This window comes from Triticum urartu, chromosome 6A, assembly GCF_056163025.1.
Source record: "Triticum urartu cultivar PI428250 chromosome 6A, HENAU_Tu73, whole genome shotgun sequence".
Taxonomy (NCBI): Eukaryota; Viridiplantae; Streptophyta; class Magnoliopsida; order Poales; family Poaceae; genus Triticum; species Triticum urartu.
Window position 1 is genome coordinate 459,163,856 of NC_141878.1, and position 17,521 is coordinate 459,181,376.

General features: G+C 41.8%; 1 protein-coding gene across 1 annotated transcript; it reads right to left on the reverse strand.

Annotated features, from left to right (window-relative positions):
* Positions 1-1,917: 1,917 nt before the first annotated feature.
* On the reverse strand, positions 1,918-6,422 carry LOC125514068 (uncharacterized). The gene is made up of 9 exons (XM_087530561.1): positions 6,343-6,422; positions 5,609-5,903; positions 5,051-5,500; positions 4,059-4,166; positions 3,877-3,972; positions 2,977-3,050; positions 2,792-2,886; positions 2,600-2,689; positions 1,918-2,157 (listed from the first exon to the last, which is right to left on the reverse strand). The coding sequence occupies exons 1-4, from the start codon at positions 6,420-6,422 to the stop codon at positions 4,110-4,112; spliced, it is 882 nt and encodes a 293-aa protein (XP_087386687.1). The 3' UTR covers positions 1,918-2,157; positions 2,600-2,689; positions 2,792-2,886; positions 2,977-3,050; positions 3,877-3,972; positions 4,059-4,109.
* Between the last annotated feature and the right edge of the window lie 11,099 nt (positions 6,423-17,521).

The following is a 17,521-nucleotide window of genomic DNA, read 5'->3' on the forward strand; positions in this document are numbered from 1 at the left end:
ATCGTTTTTCTTCATTGGTTATATATATATATATATATATATACATATATGAGTTTATGTTCTCTACAGCATTCATTTATTGCTATTTCTTCAAGTTGTTTTTCTGCTAAGTGAATGTGATCGGACCCTTCCCCCTCTATGCTAAACTCAACCCAATCTGTTCACAAATTCTTCATGTGCGTTCTATTTAAAACCCGTTCAAAATCTTTACTGTGTCCTTGTCAGCTGAAGAATTTGCGAACAAAACATTGAAATTTTCATATCTAAATTTTCGGCGTTTGCCTCTCAAACCGTTCCACATTCCACGATAATACTTATCTATTCACCCACGATCTTACACGGTCTCCACCTCACAGTACATGGGTGACACATGTCACACAGATGAGAAAGGTCAGGGGCACGTTCGTCCATTTTCCTCGGACGAGCAGTTTTTCACCGTTGCTATAAATACCCCTTCCCTTCCTCAGTCTGCTTTTACTCCGCTCGACCTCACCCCCTCGCTCGAGCTCTCAAAACGTAGCACCGTCGCTACTTCATCGTTGCCGGTGAGGAAGAGCTTCGCTGCCTCGACCTCGTCGTCATCGTACTCGCACCGGCCGCGGATTTCTCCACTCTGCCGCTGCCGTAGCCGTCTTCCTGTGCCGAGTTAGGGCGTGGAAAATCTGGACTGACGAATTTCCAATCTACATTCCCAGTTCGCCGTGTTCTTCATCAAGGGTAAATAAAAGCTATTTTTACCACCCTTGTTGATTCTTATGTTTCGTACAAAATCTTCAAAAGGTGTTTATTGTTCAATCCTCACACTCTAAACACCTCGCACAAAATTATGTTCTTAATATGTTTCCCTAAGCCATGTTTTTCATCAAGATTCCTCGATTATGTGGATTTTCAATATACACAACTCTGAAACCTAAGTCAAAGAACGCTTAGTGAAGTTCCTCAAGACACATCTGGTCAAATTCCTCAAACTTGTTCTTTTTGCAAAAACTTCTGAGAACACATATGACCTCTCCAAATTCTTCGCACCTATACTCTGTTCACAGGTACACATGTCTGTTGTTGAATCACTAGGTTCTCATCAAGTTAACTCATTTGCAGCGTTCCTCGAAGAAAAACTGCATACCTCTTCAGAAAACTCAACTGTTCAAATTCCTCAACTGAAGAAAATGGCTGATGGAAAGAAACCTCAGATGGGACGAAAGAAGCTGGAAGTCAACACAGTTTTTGAGATCCCTGATGACATTGAATATTGCACTCCTAATGAGGCCAAACATGGCAAGGAGGACAAAAATCAGCGCAAGGTGTGCATACAAAGGATAGAGACACTACAAGAAATATGTCAACTTGTGACCTTGACTATTGGTCACTGAAAGGTCATTGTTTTTCATTTGCGACCTTTTTGTGACCAAAAACAGAAGGTCAAAAGCTGGCGGTCGTAAACTGAAATTAACGACCTTCTCTGTGAGAAGGTCATAGACGTTTACGACCAAAACAGAAGGTCGTTGAACCCATGACCTTTTGTTTTGGTCACTGGCTGTCAGCTCAGGCCACGTCGGATCCGACGTGGCAATCTGACGTGGCAAAATAGCGGCCAATTGAAAAGGTCACTGACAAGATTCAGCCCGGTCCGATTGGTTCTTTTACATGGGGCCGAACCCATTAATTCAGCCCATTTGTTGTTTTTTTTTCTTTCAATTTGAGTCAACTACATGGGTCGAGCCCAACAATTTGGCCTTTTTATTTCTAGGCCTTAGCCATTTCACAGTCCATTTCATTAAGCCTTTTTGTGGCGTTTTTTCATAAATGCACAACATTCCAGTCCACTACTGTTTGGGCCATAGCATTTTTAGAGCCCAAATATTATTTGATCCAATAGAACATCCAAACCTTTTCATTCACAGATTTCAAATTTACACATTTCAACAGCAAACAATCAAAACATTCTTTCAATTAAATGATCAAATCCAAAAATCGATCAATGAAACTCACAATACCACATGTACAATAGCACATACTGCACGATCCAAATACAATCAAAAAACAAATACACATGCACCAAAACTTGGTGGCAACATCAACTAAAACTTGGTGCACATATCCAGATTCTTCTGATCTTCGGTAAGAGCAGCAGCCACCTCGACGACATTAGATCCTGATCTACATAAATTAGTAGTGAGATAGAGTGAAAGTTGAATGATTGCCAATAAAATACATGGGTAGAACATGGATGACATTATATAGAAGAGTAGAGATCTGTGTCCCTTCTAAGCACATCAAATGTACAAAATCTGGACTGGTTAAATAATAATTGTATCCTTCTCTACAAGCACATATAAGTAATTAATAAGTACTAATCCTATCATGTATGGCAGGCTTGCAAGATGGAGATGCATACATGACTAAACAGTAACATATTATGGTATGACCAGGGTGAGAAAATCGACAACTCGATCGACCCAACATTGAAATCGGACATGATATCCTAAAACAGCAAGAAACGGGAAAAGTAGGCTCATACATCAGGACCACTAAAACCAAGCACATCACAACCATGGTCGAGGAAATAATCAACATCTGCATTTTACCGCAGTACACTTACCACAAAACTGTCATCAGTACAGAGATCATTAGCTACCACCGCATGAAGCATCCATACATCAAACTGATTTTTCTGCAGTTGGTTGAAACACTACACGTCAACCAGAAATTTGTAAGTACATGAGACAATGGCTTAACAGAAGAACATTGTGACTTCCTCGGCTATTTGTTTCAACAGTAGTACAAACATCACCTCTGTTACACCCTCAGCAGCATTAAACAATGCCTGATAATATACATGTACATAAGATTCATACACAGTCGCATGACCAACATTCAGCATGTTATCTACACAAAGAAGAGAAAAGTCAAACAGATCTCAATCATTTTGCGGTATTAACACATGCACATCAAGTAAGAGTGGTGCTCTGTTTTTACCACAGCGGCACAAGCGAGACAATGTCTGATTTGCCCTACTCCTCCACAAGATTCGCCCTACGTTTCAAAGCACACTGCATGGGAACAAAGACACTTATGAACAAAGATATGCCTCAAATTTCAACAGAACACTACTGTGCTAGTTAAGCTAGTCAATGCACAAACATATAAGCATGCAGAAATAGTAGTACTAGTCATATACATGACACATCATGTAACAAGATCTGAAATGAATAATTCTAGGCTAGAAGAAAAATATATAATACCAAATACCAACTAAAAAGTACAGGATGCTAGTAGCGGAACAAACACTACTATATCTGCCAAATGCACAGGCCAATTAAGCATGTTCCTCCAATATTATGCAATCTGAGATGCAAACAGGTAACAGTGCCTATTTTTCTTGTCATAAGAAGAGGCTAGAGCCCTTATCTGTTTGGTGATGGTGCCGATGGGGCGATGGTAGGCACGCCTATATTTACAAGAACAACTGGGCATTTTGTACGAGTAAAGATATCATGTAGTTACCTGAATTAACAAACTACGCACACCCTAAAAAGTGACAACAAAGGTACGCATGGGCATTTATCGCCATAGCAATAGTTCAAGGATAAAATCATAGATGATATATTTTTTAAGATCCACAAACCCAGACACAACAAGTTCTTACTAGACTATCAACATATATACAGGTATGTTTTTACAACAAAAATGTCAAGTTTTTATGGATCAATAAGAAGAAGATGGTCAATCAAACATTTCCAGGCATGGTATGAATTTCCAAAGGGGAGGACGAGCAAACAAATATTTATATTTCAGTGCCATACAATCAACTGGGTCAAAGAAGAAAAGAAAAATCGTCCAGTGAAGACAGTAGGCTATTCAAGAAAAAAATTGGACCTGATTTTGCCCTGTCCATGGTGTTCCACACCAATCGAGAATTTGACCATAGACCTCGGCACATAACAGAATCATGATGTCCATTTGCATCCAGGGCTGAATTTGACCACGAAAATTGGCTATTAAGTAGTATACTCATGTGGTGAATTTTATTGAATACTTAATCTATACTCTGCATCTACCAAAAGCAAATCTCCTTGAACAAGGTCTGATGCCAAACAATCCAAAGGCATCTAATAGAAAAAGGCAAAATGGTGCTTCTGCGATAGTCCCATCCATGGTCTCCACAACTGCAAAAGAACGAAGAAGATGGTTACGAGGCACCAAAGTTACTTCATAATCTGCATAGGATTTACCCAAAATGTAGCGCATATGTAGAAGAAACTATGAAATGTGTATAAGAATCATCACATGAACAAATAAACAAGACCCCCATGAACTTGGAACGCTGTGAACACTAGCAGGACGCACAACAGACCTTGGAAGACTGACTGCGTGTAACCGGAGCAGAAATCAAAATTGTGAAACAGAGTACATGACCGGCAGTCTGTACAGGCATACGGTTAAGAGTACATCGCTTTTTCAAATGCTATGCTATGGTTTTGTGCGGTTTGCGCCATTGGCAAAAGCAAAACTAATAGAATTCCCAGATGTGGAAAAAATAGCATATTGTTTCCCCCGGAGACTAACTGAGAAGGAATCGATCATGATAGGACGTACTTTCTAAGTTACCTGGACTTCCAGAACAGGAATCAAACATGAGAAATGTAACAACTGTTACAATTGAAATATCAGAACTAACTCCGTTGCCGGTGAATCCCTGATCTTCACTGAAGTGGCAAGATAAAACCACACAGAGTAATAAGCCTACACAGACTACATGATCATAGTGTACTAAGCTAAATCTATAAGGGGGGCATTTCCAGGACCAAAAACAGCACCAATCAGATCATGCGATTCTAGCTATGCAAGTCCCCAAGTCGTACAGCCAACTGATTCGTAACCAGCCGATGCTATGATCCATTAGCAGGACCGACTGAACCTACACCTACACTTCAGCGCGCAGCCGCGCCAGCACGCAGCATAATTCGGCAGCGAGATCCAACAAACAAAAGCCCCACAGCACACACACACACACACACACACATACGCTTCAAGGGGAAGGGGAATCTACCTGCTGCCGAACAGACGGGAATAGGAAGACCGGCGATGTCCCAAATCTGGGCCTTGACGACCTTGTCGTCGACCTAGAGGGAGCGGGTGGCGAACTCGACCCCCCTGATGGTGGACTTGGACTCGAGGCTGAACTCGTTGCGGGTGAAGCGGGAGAGCAGGTTGGACTTGCCGATGCCGGTCTTGAATGATCGCCTTGCGATGGACCCCCCCTGATGTGGTCGAAGAGCAGCGGGACAGGCCCGTCCGGGTTGTCCCCGGCCAGGTAAGGCACCGGCAGGAAGGCCTTCCCCATGGGGTTCGCCCACGGAACCCTCTTGCTGTCGCTGCCGACGTGCAGCAGCAGCACGTGCTTGGTGGCCATGAAGCGCACCACGGATGCTAGCGGGACGTCATCGGCGGAGGAGCCGGTCGCTTCGGGGAGGAATTCGGCGATCTCTTCCTTGGTGGCCTGCAAGAGAAATTGAGTTCAGATGTCAAAATTCAGGTCAAGGGAGCAGAAATCTACTGACTGCGCGAGAAGGCGAGGGAAAGGCGGAGCGAGGTAGGGCTTCCTGACCTGGGAGACAAGGTGGCGGGCGAGGGAGGCGACAGCGTGGAGCGTGGCGACGCCGGGGCCGATGCGGGCGCCGTCGGGGACCGGGAAGGAGGGGCGAAAGGGGAAGGTGGGGGAGGGAGGGGGAGGGAGGAGATGAGAGGCGACGAGGTGGATGGCGGCACGATGGGGGACGGGGAGGAGATGGTGGAGAGGTCGGCGGTGCTGGGTGAGGGTGGCGACGGTGCTTCGATCGGATCTGGGAGAAAGATGAGACGAGGGAGAGGAAGGCGGGGGCGGCGGGGTGCCTCGATCGGATCTAGGGAATGGGTGGGTAGGTGGGTTAGGGTTCGGGTTTCTCGGAAGACGCTTCACCGTTGATGGGTGTGTGATGAATGGCTCAGGTCGCTTCGGACGGGGTGATCCGTGTGATTGTGGTTTCTTGCTTTTCACTGATCAATTGTTTTGTGCCGGAATCTTTAAAATTTGGACCCACATTTTTTAAGTTTTTTAAGAAAATCTACAAATCTGTCTTGTAAAAAGGACCACAACTTTTTTCAAAAATATTAGTTCACAACTTATTTACAATTAATTAAAATATCAAGATCACAACCGTATACAATTAAGCTAGAAAATCAAAACACTAGCGGCCCGACACTGCTTCATTACAACTCCGTCGGTCCCGACGATGTTGGATCACAGCACCGGCGGTCCCCGGCGATGCTCTGTTGCATCACCATTGACTATTGCAGCATCACCTTCTGCTGCAAACCACGACGATCTTGCGGCGCCACGCATGACTGGTGGCCACTACCCGGCTGCCAGCGGCGCCACGCATCACTGCCCCACACCACATTCACGACATATTTTGTTCAAATAATCCCATATTGTGCACAGGGGTACATCTTGAAATTCCAAACAATGTTGCCTAAGGAACTTTTCATTTTCTTTGCACGGAAAAATCATTTTCCATTTTTCGAGTGCCTGAAAAGAGGGTTTTTTGTGAAGGACCTACCATATATTTGTTGCAAAATTGGACCAAATGAATTTTCTAAAATACTAGGCCATATTTAATGCACAATTGACCAAATGGTTGGGTGTCAAAAGTTTTGATCCAGCTCTCGTGAAAAAGACAAATTCCCGCCGATTCAGTAGGAAGCGGGTCAAATTTGAACTGTAACTGCCTCATAGTTTGCTCTTTGTTTTTTTCCAAAAAACATTTCTAGTTACAAAATTATCTATTTAATCAGAGAAACACCAAAAAAATTTCAAGATTCAACCACTAGCTAGGAACGGTCATGCCCGCCGTTTTGACCGCATTTTGAAATGGGCATAAAAAATTCAAAAAAAATGGAAAACCTTCGCATTCTGTCATTATTTGTGACCAGGTTACCAGCAAAAATTATAAACTTGTAATACAGTGATTACTTAAAAAAGTGTTCTCAGAAACGACCTATCAAGTGTGAAGATGAATGGCTTTCAACCCAAATGCTCAATCTTGTGGCCACATTTATGGCATAGTTTGTTCAAATGATCTCATATTGTGCACAATGGTGCATCTTGGGATTCCAAACAATGTTGCCTAAGGGAGTTTTCATTTTCTTTGCACGGAAAATTCATTTTCCATTTTTTGAGTGCCCGAAAAGAGGTTTTTTTGTGAAGGACCTACCATATATTTGTTGTAAAATTGGACCAAATCAATTTTCTAAAATACTAGGCCATATTTAATGCACAATTGACCAAATGGTTGGCTGCCAAAAGTTTTGATCCACCTCTCGTGAAAAAGACAAATTTCCGCCGATTCAGTAGGAAGCGGGTCAAATTTGAACTGTAGCTGCCTCATAGTTTGCTCTTTATTTTTTCCAACAAACATTTCTAAATACAAAAGTATCTATTTAATCAGAGAAATACCAAAAAAATCCAAGATTCAACAACTAGCTAGGAATGGTCATGCCCACCGTTTTGACCGCATTTTGAAACGGGCATAAAAAATTCAAAAAAAAATCAAAAAATTGGAAAACCTTCACATTCTGTCATTATATGTGACCAGGTTACCAGCAAAAATTATAAACTTGTAATACGGTGATTACTTAAAAAAGTGTTCTCAGAAACGACCTATCAAGTGTGAAGATGAATGGCTTTCAACCCAAATGCTCAATCTTGTGGCCACATTCATGGCATAGTTTGTTCAAATGATCTCATATTGTGCACAATGGTGCATCTTGGAATTCCAAACAATGTTGCCTAAGGGAGTTTTCATTGTCTTAGCACGGAAAATTCATTTTCCATTTTTTGAGTGCCCGGAAAGAGGTTTTTTTGTGAAGGACCTACCATATATTTGTTGCAAAATTGGACCAAATCAATTTTCTAAAATACTAGACCATATTTAATGCACAATTGACCAAATGGTTGGGTGTCAAAAGTTTTGATCCACCTCTCGTGAAAAAGACAAATTTCCGCCGATTCAGCAGGAAGCGGGTCAAATTTGAACTGTAGCTGCCTCATAGTTTGCTCTTTATTTTTTCCAACAAAAATTTCTAGGTACATAAGTATCTATTTAATTAGAGAAATATCAAAAGTTTTCCAAGATTCAACCACTAGCTAGAAACGGTCATGCCCGCCGTTTTGACCGCATTTTGAAACGGGCATAAAAATTCAAAAAAAAATCAAAAATTGGAAAACCTTCGCATTCTTTCATTGTATGTGACCAAGTTTCCAGTAAAAATTATAAACTTGTAATACGACAATTATTTTAAAAAAATGTTCTCAGAAACGAGCTATCATGCGTGAAGATTCATGGCTTTCAAGCCAAATGATCCATCTTATGGCCACATTCATGGCATAGATTGTTCAAATGATCTCATATTGTGCACAAGGGTGCATCTTGGGATTCCAAACAATGTTGCCTAAGGGAGTTTTCATTTTCTTTGCACGAAAGATTCATTTTTCATTTTTCGAGTGCCCAGAAAGAGGTTTTTTTGTGAAGGACCTACCATATATTTGTTGCAAAATGGGACCAAATCAATTTTCTAAAATACTAGACCATATTTAATGCACAATTGACCAAATGGTTTGGTGTCAAAAGTTTTGATCCACCTCTCGTGAAAAAGACAAATTCCCACTAATTCAGGAGGAAGCGGGTCAAATTTGAACTGTAGCTGCCTCATAGTTTGCTCTTTATTTTTTCCAACAAACATTTCTAGATACAAAAGTATCTATTTAATTAGAGAAACACCAAAAAAATCCAAGATTCAACCACTAGCTAGGAACGGTCATGCCCGCCGTTTTGACCGCATTTTGAAATAGTCATAAAAATTCAAAAGATTGGAAAACCTTCGCATTCTGTCATTATGTGTGACCAGGTTACCAGAAAAAATTATAAACTTGTAATACGGCGATTATTTAAAAAAGTGTTCTCAGAAACGACCTATCATACGTGAAGATGAATGGCTTTCAACGCAAATGCTCAATCTTGTGGCCATATTCATGGCATAGTTTATTCAAATGATCTCATATTGTGCACAATGGTGCGTCTTGGGATTACAAACAATGTTTCCTAAGGGAGTTTTCATTTTCTTTGCACGGAAAATTCATTTTCCATTTATCGAGTGCCCGGAAAGAGGTTTTTTTGTGAAGGACCTACCATATATTTGTTGCAAAATTGGACCAAATTAATTTTCTAAAATACTAGGGCATATTTAATGCACAATTGACCAAATGGTTGGGTGTCGAAAGTTTTGATTCACCTCTCATGAAAAAGAAAAATTCCCGCTGATTCAGCAGGAAGCGGGTTAAATTTGAACTGTGGCTACCTCATAGTTTGCTCTTTATTTTTTTTCCAAAAATCATTTCTGGGTACATAAGTATCTATTTAATTAGAGAAACATCAAAAGTTTTCCAAGATTCAACCACTAGCTAGGAACTGTCAAGCCCGTCGTTTTGATCGCATTTTGAAACGGGCATAAAAATTCAAAAACAAATTCAAAAAATTGGAAAACCTTCGCATTCTTTCATTATATGTGACCAAGTTTCCAGTAAAAATAATAAACTTGTAATACGACAATTATTTTTAAAAAGTGTTCTCAGAAATGAGCTATCATGCGTGAAGATTAATGGCTTTCAAGCCAAATGATCCATCTTATGGCCATATTCATGGCATAGTTTGTTCAAATGATCTCATATTGTGCACAAGGGTGCATCTTGGGATTCTAAACAATGTTGCCTAAGGGAGTTTTCATTTCTTTGCACGGAAAATTCATTTTTCATTTTTCGAGTGCCCGAAATGAGTTTTTTTTGTGAAGGACCTACAATATATTTATTGTAAAATTGGACCAAATCAATTTCCTAAAATACTAGGCCATATTTAATGCATAATTGACCAATCCCAAACTTACAATACGACAGTTTTTTTTAAAAAAAGTGCTCTCAGAAATGGATCAAATTTGAACTGCAGCTGCCTCATAGTTTGCTTTTTATTTTTCCAAAAGTCGTTTCTAGGTACATAAATATATATTTAATCAGAGAAATATGAAAAAAAAAATCAAGATTGAACCACTAGCTAGGAACGGTAATGCCCGCCGTTTTGATCGCATTTCGAAATAGGCATGAAAAATTTAAAACAAAAATCAAAAAATTGGGAAACCTTTTTGAAATTCATGAACATTTTTGGGGTTTGATGAATATTTTTGCAATGCATGAACTTTTTTTGAATCCCTAAGAATTTTATTAATTGATATTGTTTTGTAATTTACCAATATTTTTCAATTTTCTGAAAATTTTCTAAAAAGTTGTGAATGATTTTTAATTCAAAAACATTTTTTAAATTTATATAACATTTTTTGAATACACAATCTTTTTTCAATTATAAATTAAGAAAACAGGGCGCCGTATATGGGCTTCCCAAAGGAGAGGAGAGTAGGAAATAGAGCGCGCGGTATAGGAGATCCCATTTTCGGAAATGGGCTTTGGCCCAGCGCGAACGTTGAGACTACTAAAGAGTTTCCTCTTACCCTGTGTCAGCTAAAATGCGGTGGTGCAGTGGTTTGGAACCGATAGCACGTGGAGGAGGGCGTGGGTTTGATTCCCACAACCTCACATTTCTTTTATTATGTAGTTTTCTGGTTCATGCCTTGCATTATGGGTCCCGCTCGTCAGGTCAGTGGTGGGGCCTACTTGTTAGGTTGGTGGTGGGGCCTGCTTGTCAGGTTAGTGTGGGTCCTCCATGTCAATTTGGTGGTGCCCATATGTCATGTTGGTGGTTGTTGGGTCCCACATGTCATTGGATCAGTGGTGGGGCCTGCTTGTTAGGTCTGTGTAGGTCCTGCATGTCAATTTGGTGGTGCCCATATGTCATGTTCATGGTTGTTGGGTCCCACATGTCATTGGATTAATGGATTGAAGTATAAACCTAATGCAATATAGACACGTAAGCAAAAATCAACACGTGTACATGACACGTAGGTGAAATTGCTGAGGTGACCGACACATGGACATAACACATAGGCGAAACTGTTGACGTGGACGTCCAACTATTTTGAGGCAATACAAATTAGAAAATATGACCTTTTAAATTGGTCGCAATTGGGTAAAAATAGGGGGAGTGAACAATATTGTCTGCTTACGACCATTTCGTGTAAGAAAATTGCGACCTTTCCGACCAAAATCATCGTTGTGGTTTAGGGTTTAGAGCCCTTCAAACAGCTTTTGACCAATTGATCTCAAATTGTCGTAGATTTACGACCAATTCTTTCAGGGTCACTGACAGAAGGTCACAAGTTGACATATTTCTTGTAGTGAGAGGAGATGGGCACGGGAATGGAGGGAGTACAGGTATGTAACTCCGAAGTACATGAAGAAATTCGCTCTTCACCCTCCTTGCCCAAGACCTCCACTGGCACCTGGCCAAGAAGTTGATCCCACCAGCCTCAAGCGTGGTGAGGACTATCCTGATGAATGGGTGTGGCGACCCGACCCGAATGGATCAAGTCTACTGTGCTCGGGTGTCATCCTTGGATCAGTAATGCTGACACCACACAGTACATCGAAGGATTTATAGCAGAGTGGCAATCACACACTTATTACATCGTTGTCTCAAAGAGAACTTATTACAATAAAAATGGCTTAAGGCCATCTAGTGTCGATAACAGCGGAAGACTCGGAAGATAAATGGGTCCATCAACTCCAGCGGCATCACTGAGTATAGAACCACGACCTAAAACACCTCAATCGTCGTCTGAAAAGTCTGCAACATTAACGTTGCAGCCCGAAAACGGGTCAGCACATGGAATATGCTGGCAAAGTAACACATAGAGAGTAATGGAATGAAACAGCTATACTATATGCATATATGGCTGGTGGAAAGCTCTATGGTTACAGTTTTGCATAAAGCCAGTTTTTCCCTACTGCAAAGGAATAAATTTATTTAACTATCATGGTGGTTGTGAAACATTGAGAATGGTTGACAGCATTCTCAATCCCAATTAAAAATAATTAAAACCCAACAACATTAATTAGAAGTAACATGTTGAGATTCACATGATATTCAGGTACTAGATACTCAAGTTGTCCATAACCGGGGACACGGCTAATCATGATTAGTTTGTACACTCTGCAGAGGTTTGTGCACTTTTCCCCACATGACTCGATCGCCTCCGTTTGTTTTCTCGCACTACATGGTGTTTGAGAAACGGATGACCGAGACACAGTCTTTCAGAAGCGCTAGCACCTTACATGTGGGGTAGACCGGTACACCTACATCCCCTACATCTGCTAGTCCACCCCGTAAGACACAGTCTTTCAGAAGCGCTAGCACCTTACATGTGGGGTAGACCGGTACACCTACATCCCCTACATCTGCTAGTCCACCCCGTAAGAGTTCGCACGACTTAGTCAACTATGCCAGAGCCCATAGTAGCATGTGTCTACACACGGAAGTTTCTAGTCTGAAAGATCTTATGATCCCTTTGAGCCTGGGTGGCGGTCCAAAAAAACAGGCAAGTCCTGATAGACATCAGGTGCCTCAATCCACCCAGATGTGTGTTTAAGTTGCCACCTTAGATAAACCATTAAAATTATCAACTCACATCTGTCATGGATATCACTCACCCAATCCACGTCTACTAGCATAGCATGGCATAATAATAAGCAAACGTAGAAGTAACTCCCAAAGGTTTCATAATAATACAGGTAATAGGTACTACCTCATCTACTTCCCATCCCACAATTTAATTAGATCCTAATCATGCAATGTGTGAGGATTGATCTAATGCAAGAAAAACTGGGTTGTAGAAAAGGTATGATCAAAGTGTTACTTGCCTTGCTGATGATCCGCGAGACCTAGGGTTTCGAAGAAACAAGCGGCGCAATCCGGGTGATCTATCGCAGACAAACAACAAGCACACAATAAGTACTCATCTAATGCACAGGTAAAACTCGAACAAGAGAACGAACCAGATAGTTCAACTTAAGAACTCCGGTTGCAAAGAAAGAACGAACCGAACAAAGAAACGGAAAACAAACGGCGGAAGAAAAACAACTCGGTTCTAGCAAGTTGAAACTAGGTCAAATTTTACCGGGGCAAAAACTTGTTTAAGTTGATTAGACGGAACGGCGGTTTCGAAACGAAACTCCAGGCGCTTGAATCACCTGATTCCGATAAACGAGCGAGAAGAAAGACTAGAACGAAGATCGGATCTGAGATCGCGATCGCGGAATAAATCCGACGAGAAGAAAAAGAAGAACGGTTAAACGAACGGGCGTTCGTTAACCTAGAAGAATCCGGTGATCACGTTCGTTAGGACGAACGGTCCGGCGAACGGTCCAAGGGCAACTAAATCGGAAAAGAAAACGAATCCGATCTAGGGTTTCGGAAAAGAAAACCGAATGAAAAACCGATCTAGAAAACCGGAACGGTTTAGAGAAGAACCGGAAACAAAACGAATCGGAAGAGAAGAAAAGAATCGGAACGATTAGAAGAAAATGATCCGAGGTAAAGAGACGTGGGGCAACCTCCGGCAAGGTCTCCGGCGAGGGGCTCCGGCGGCGTGGCGTAGGGCGGTGGCGGCGGCAAGGTGCGGCGGCGGCGTGGGCAAGAGGCGGCGGCGCGGGTGAGGTTGCGCGTTGCTTGAGGTGGAGAGAGGCTTGGGATTTGATGATTTAGAGGGTGGGTGTTGGGGTATTTATATTGGGGAGGGGAGAGGAGACTTGGGGTAGGGGACAAGAAATAGACTAGGAAAAAGAGTCCTAGAAAAAAGGAAAACGGAATAAAGGAAACAGGGGGGGCTACCGGCCTAAGTCCCGCTGGGACTCGGCCTGAGCGACGGCGGTGGCTGCGCCTGGCGCACGCACGCGCGCGCAGGGGCTGGGGCTGGCTGGGCCTTAGGCCCGGCTGGCCTGGCGGGAGTTCCTTTTTTTTATAAACTGGTTCAGTGCACAGAAAAACACAGAAAAGAAAATCTAAACGAGCTCCAAAAATTGTAAAGTAATTTTTCTCCGACTCCTAAAAATGAGCCGAACAAAATGAACTTTTCTCCGGGCCTAGATGCAATTTTCGAAAACGCGCATTTTTCCCTATCTAAATAAAATGCAAATAAACACCGGAAAACAAAATTTGATCTATTTATTAAATCTTCATTTTTTCCTCAATTTTGGGAAAGTCATATTATTCCCTCTCTTATATTTTTGATATTGGAAAAATAATTGAAGATGAAATAAATAAATCAAATGATCCTCTTTTCAAAATTTGAGAAAATTCTCAAGTATGAAAATAACGAAATCTCCAACTCTCTCCGAAGGTCCTTGAGTTGCGTGAAATTTCTAGGATCAACCAAAAATGCATGAAAATATGATATGCATGATGATCTAGTGTATAACATTCTAAATTGAAAATTTGGGATGTTACAAACCTACCCCCCTTAAGATGAATCTCGCCCTCGAGATTCGGGTTGGCTAGAAAATAGGTGAGGGTGGTCCTTGAGCAAATCTTCTTCTCTCTCCCAGGTGGCTTCATCCTCTGAATGGTGGTTCCACTGAACTTTGCAAAACTTGATAACCTTGCTGCGGGTAACTCTGCTGGCATAATCGAGAATCTTGACTGGCTTCTCCTCATACGTTAAGTCGTCTTTCAACTGAATTGCTTCGAGTGGCACGGTATCTCTTAGCGGTACCTCTGCCATCTCGGCATGACATTTCTTCAGCTGAGAAACATGGAATACGTCATGAACTCCTGACAGTCCCTCTGGTAATTCCAACTTATAAGCGACTTCTCCCATACGTTTCAAGATCTTAAACGGTCCAACGAAACGCGGTGCTAACTTTCCCTTAACTCCAAAGCGCTTAACTCCTCAAAGTGGGGATACTCGGAGATAAACTCTGTCTCCGGTTTCGTAAACGGTCTCCTTGCGTTTTGAATCTGCATAGCTCTTCTGCCTGGACTGGGCTACCTTGAGCCTATCGCGAATCAACTTAACTTTCCGTTCAGACTCCTTAATCAAATCTGGTCCAAAGAATTGACGGTCTCCAACTTCGTCCCATGACAATGGTGTCCTGCACCTCCTTCCGTATAAAGCTTTGAAAGGTGCCATCTTCAAACTGGTTTGGTAACTGTTGTTATAAGAAAACTCCGCATATGGCAAGTTATCGTCCCAACTAGATCCATAATCTAGTGCACAAGCTCTCAGCATATCTTCCAAAATCTAATTGACTCTCTCGGTCTGTCCATCTGTCTGTGGATGAAAAGCTGTGCTGAACTCTAGTCTGGTTCCTAAAGTTTCATGCAACTGATTCCAAAACTTTGAGGTAAATTGGGTTCCTCTATCTGATACGATACTCCTTGGAACTCCATGCAAACAAATGATCATAGTCATGTATATCTTCGCCAACTTAGCACTGGTGTAAGTGGTCTTAACTGGAATGAAATGTGCTACCTTTGTCAAACGATCAACTACTACCCATATCGAGTCATATCCTGCTTTCGTCCTGGGTAGTCCTGTGATAAAATCCATGCCTATCTTATCCCACTTCCATTCGGGTATCGGCAATGGTTGTAACAATCCTGCTGGCTTCTGATGCTCTGCCTTTACTCTCTGACATACGTCACAAACTGCTACATATGCTGCAATATCCTTCTTCATTCCGGTCCACCAGAACGTTTCCTTCAAATCCAAATACATCTTGGTATTCCCTGGGTGAATCGAATACGGTGAATCATGTGCCTCTTGCAAAATCAACTTCCTGATCTCCGGGTCATTTGGCACATAGACACAGTCCTTAAACCATAAGGTATCGTGCTCATCCTCACGAAATCCCTTTGCTTTTCCTTTACTCATTTTCTCTTTTATAGCAGCAATCTCCTTGTCAGATTTCTGAGCTTCTCTGATTCTATCCATCAATGTTGACTGAATCTCCAATGCTGCTACATAGCCTCTCGGAACTATTTCCAAACATAGCTCCCGAAGGTTTTCTACTAACTCCTTGGGTATTTTTCCCGTCATTAGAGTATTGACATGGCTCTTACGGCTCAATGCGTCAGCTACTATATTAGCTTTTCCGGGATGGTAATGCAATCTCATGTCATAATCCTTGATGAGCTCCAACCATCTCCTTTGTCTGAGGTTCAACTCCTTCTGCGTGAAAATGTACTTCAAACTCTTGTGATCCGTGTACACCTCACAATGATTTCCAATAAGGAAATGTCTCCACGTCTTCAATGCATGCACTACGGCTGCTAACTCCAAATCATGTGTGGCATAATTCATCTCATGAGGCTTCAGTTGCCGTGAAGCATACGAAACAACTCTTCCTTCCTGCATAAGCACTGCTCCAAGTCCTTGACGTGAAGCGTCGCAATACACCTCATAATCCTTGGTCTGATCTGGCAAAATCAATACTGGTGAGGTGACCAAACGTTTCTTCAACTCCTGGAAACTAGCCTCACTCTCCTCAGTCCATTTGAACTTAGTATCCTTCTTCAACAATTCAGTCATAGGCTTTGCAATCTTTGAGAAATTCTCAATAAATCTCCGGTAGTATCCCGCGAGTCCAAGAAAACTCTGGATCTCTCCAACTGTTGTTGGTGCTTCCATTCGGTTATGGTCTCAACCTTAGTGGGGTCAACTGCTATACCTTCTCCGGATATAACGTGTCCGAGGAATCCAACTTCCTTCAACCAAAACTCACATTTGCTGAATTTGGCGTATAACTGATGTTCCCTTAGTTTCTCCAAAACCAAACGCAAATGTTCCTTATGCTCCTCTTCATTCTTTGAATAAACTAGGATGTCATCAATGAACACTACGACGAACTTATCCAAAAACTCCATAAACACTTTGTTCATCAGGTTCATAAAATAGGCAGGTGCGTTAGTCAATCCAAATGACATAATGGTATACTCATACAGTCCATATCTCGTGGTGAATGCTATCTTAGGTATGTCCTGCTCTCGAATCTTCAATTGATGGTACCCTGATCGTAAATCGATCTTGGAAAACACTTTAGCTCCTTGCAATCGATCAAACAGATCGTTGATCATAGGCAGTGGGTACTTATTCTTGATGGTTACTTCATTCAATCCCCGATAATCTACAACCATCCTTAATGATCCATCCTTCTTTTCCACTAGAAGCACGGGTGATCCCCAAGGCGAAGAACTTGGGCGAATGTAACCTTTATCCAATAACTCCTTAATCTGATTCTTAATTTCCACCAAATCCTTTGCTGGCATCCGGTACGGTCGCTTCGATATTGGGCCTGTACCTGGCAATAACTCAATCAAAAACTCGATGTCTCTATCCGGTGGCATGCCTGGCAATTCCTCAGGAAATACATCAGGAAAATCCTTTACCACTGGTACTTCTTCTTGCACAACTCCTGTTAGGCAATTCACTTGTGTCCTTTTTGGCACATGCCGGGATACATACTTGATCCTTCTTCCTTCTGGTG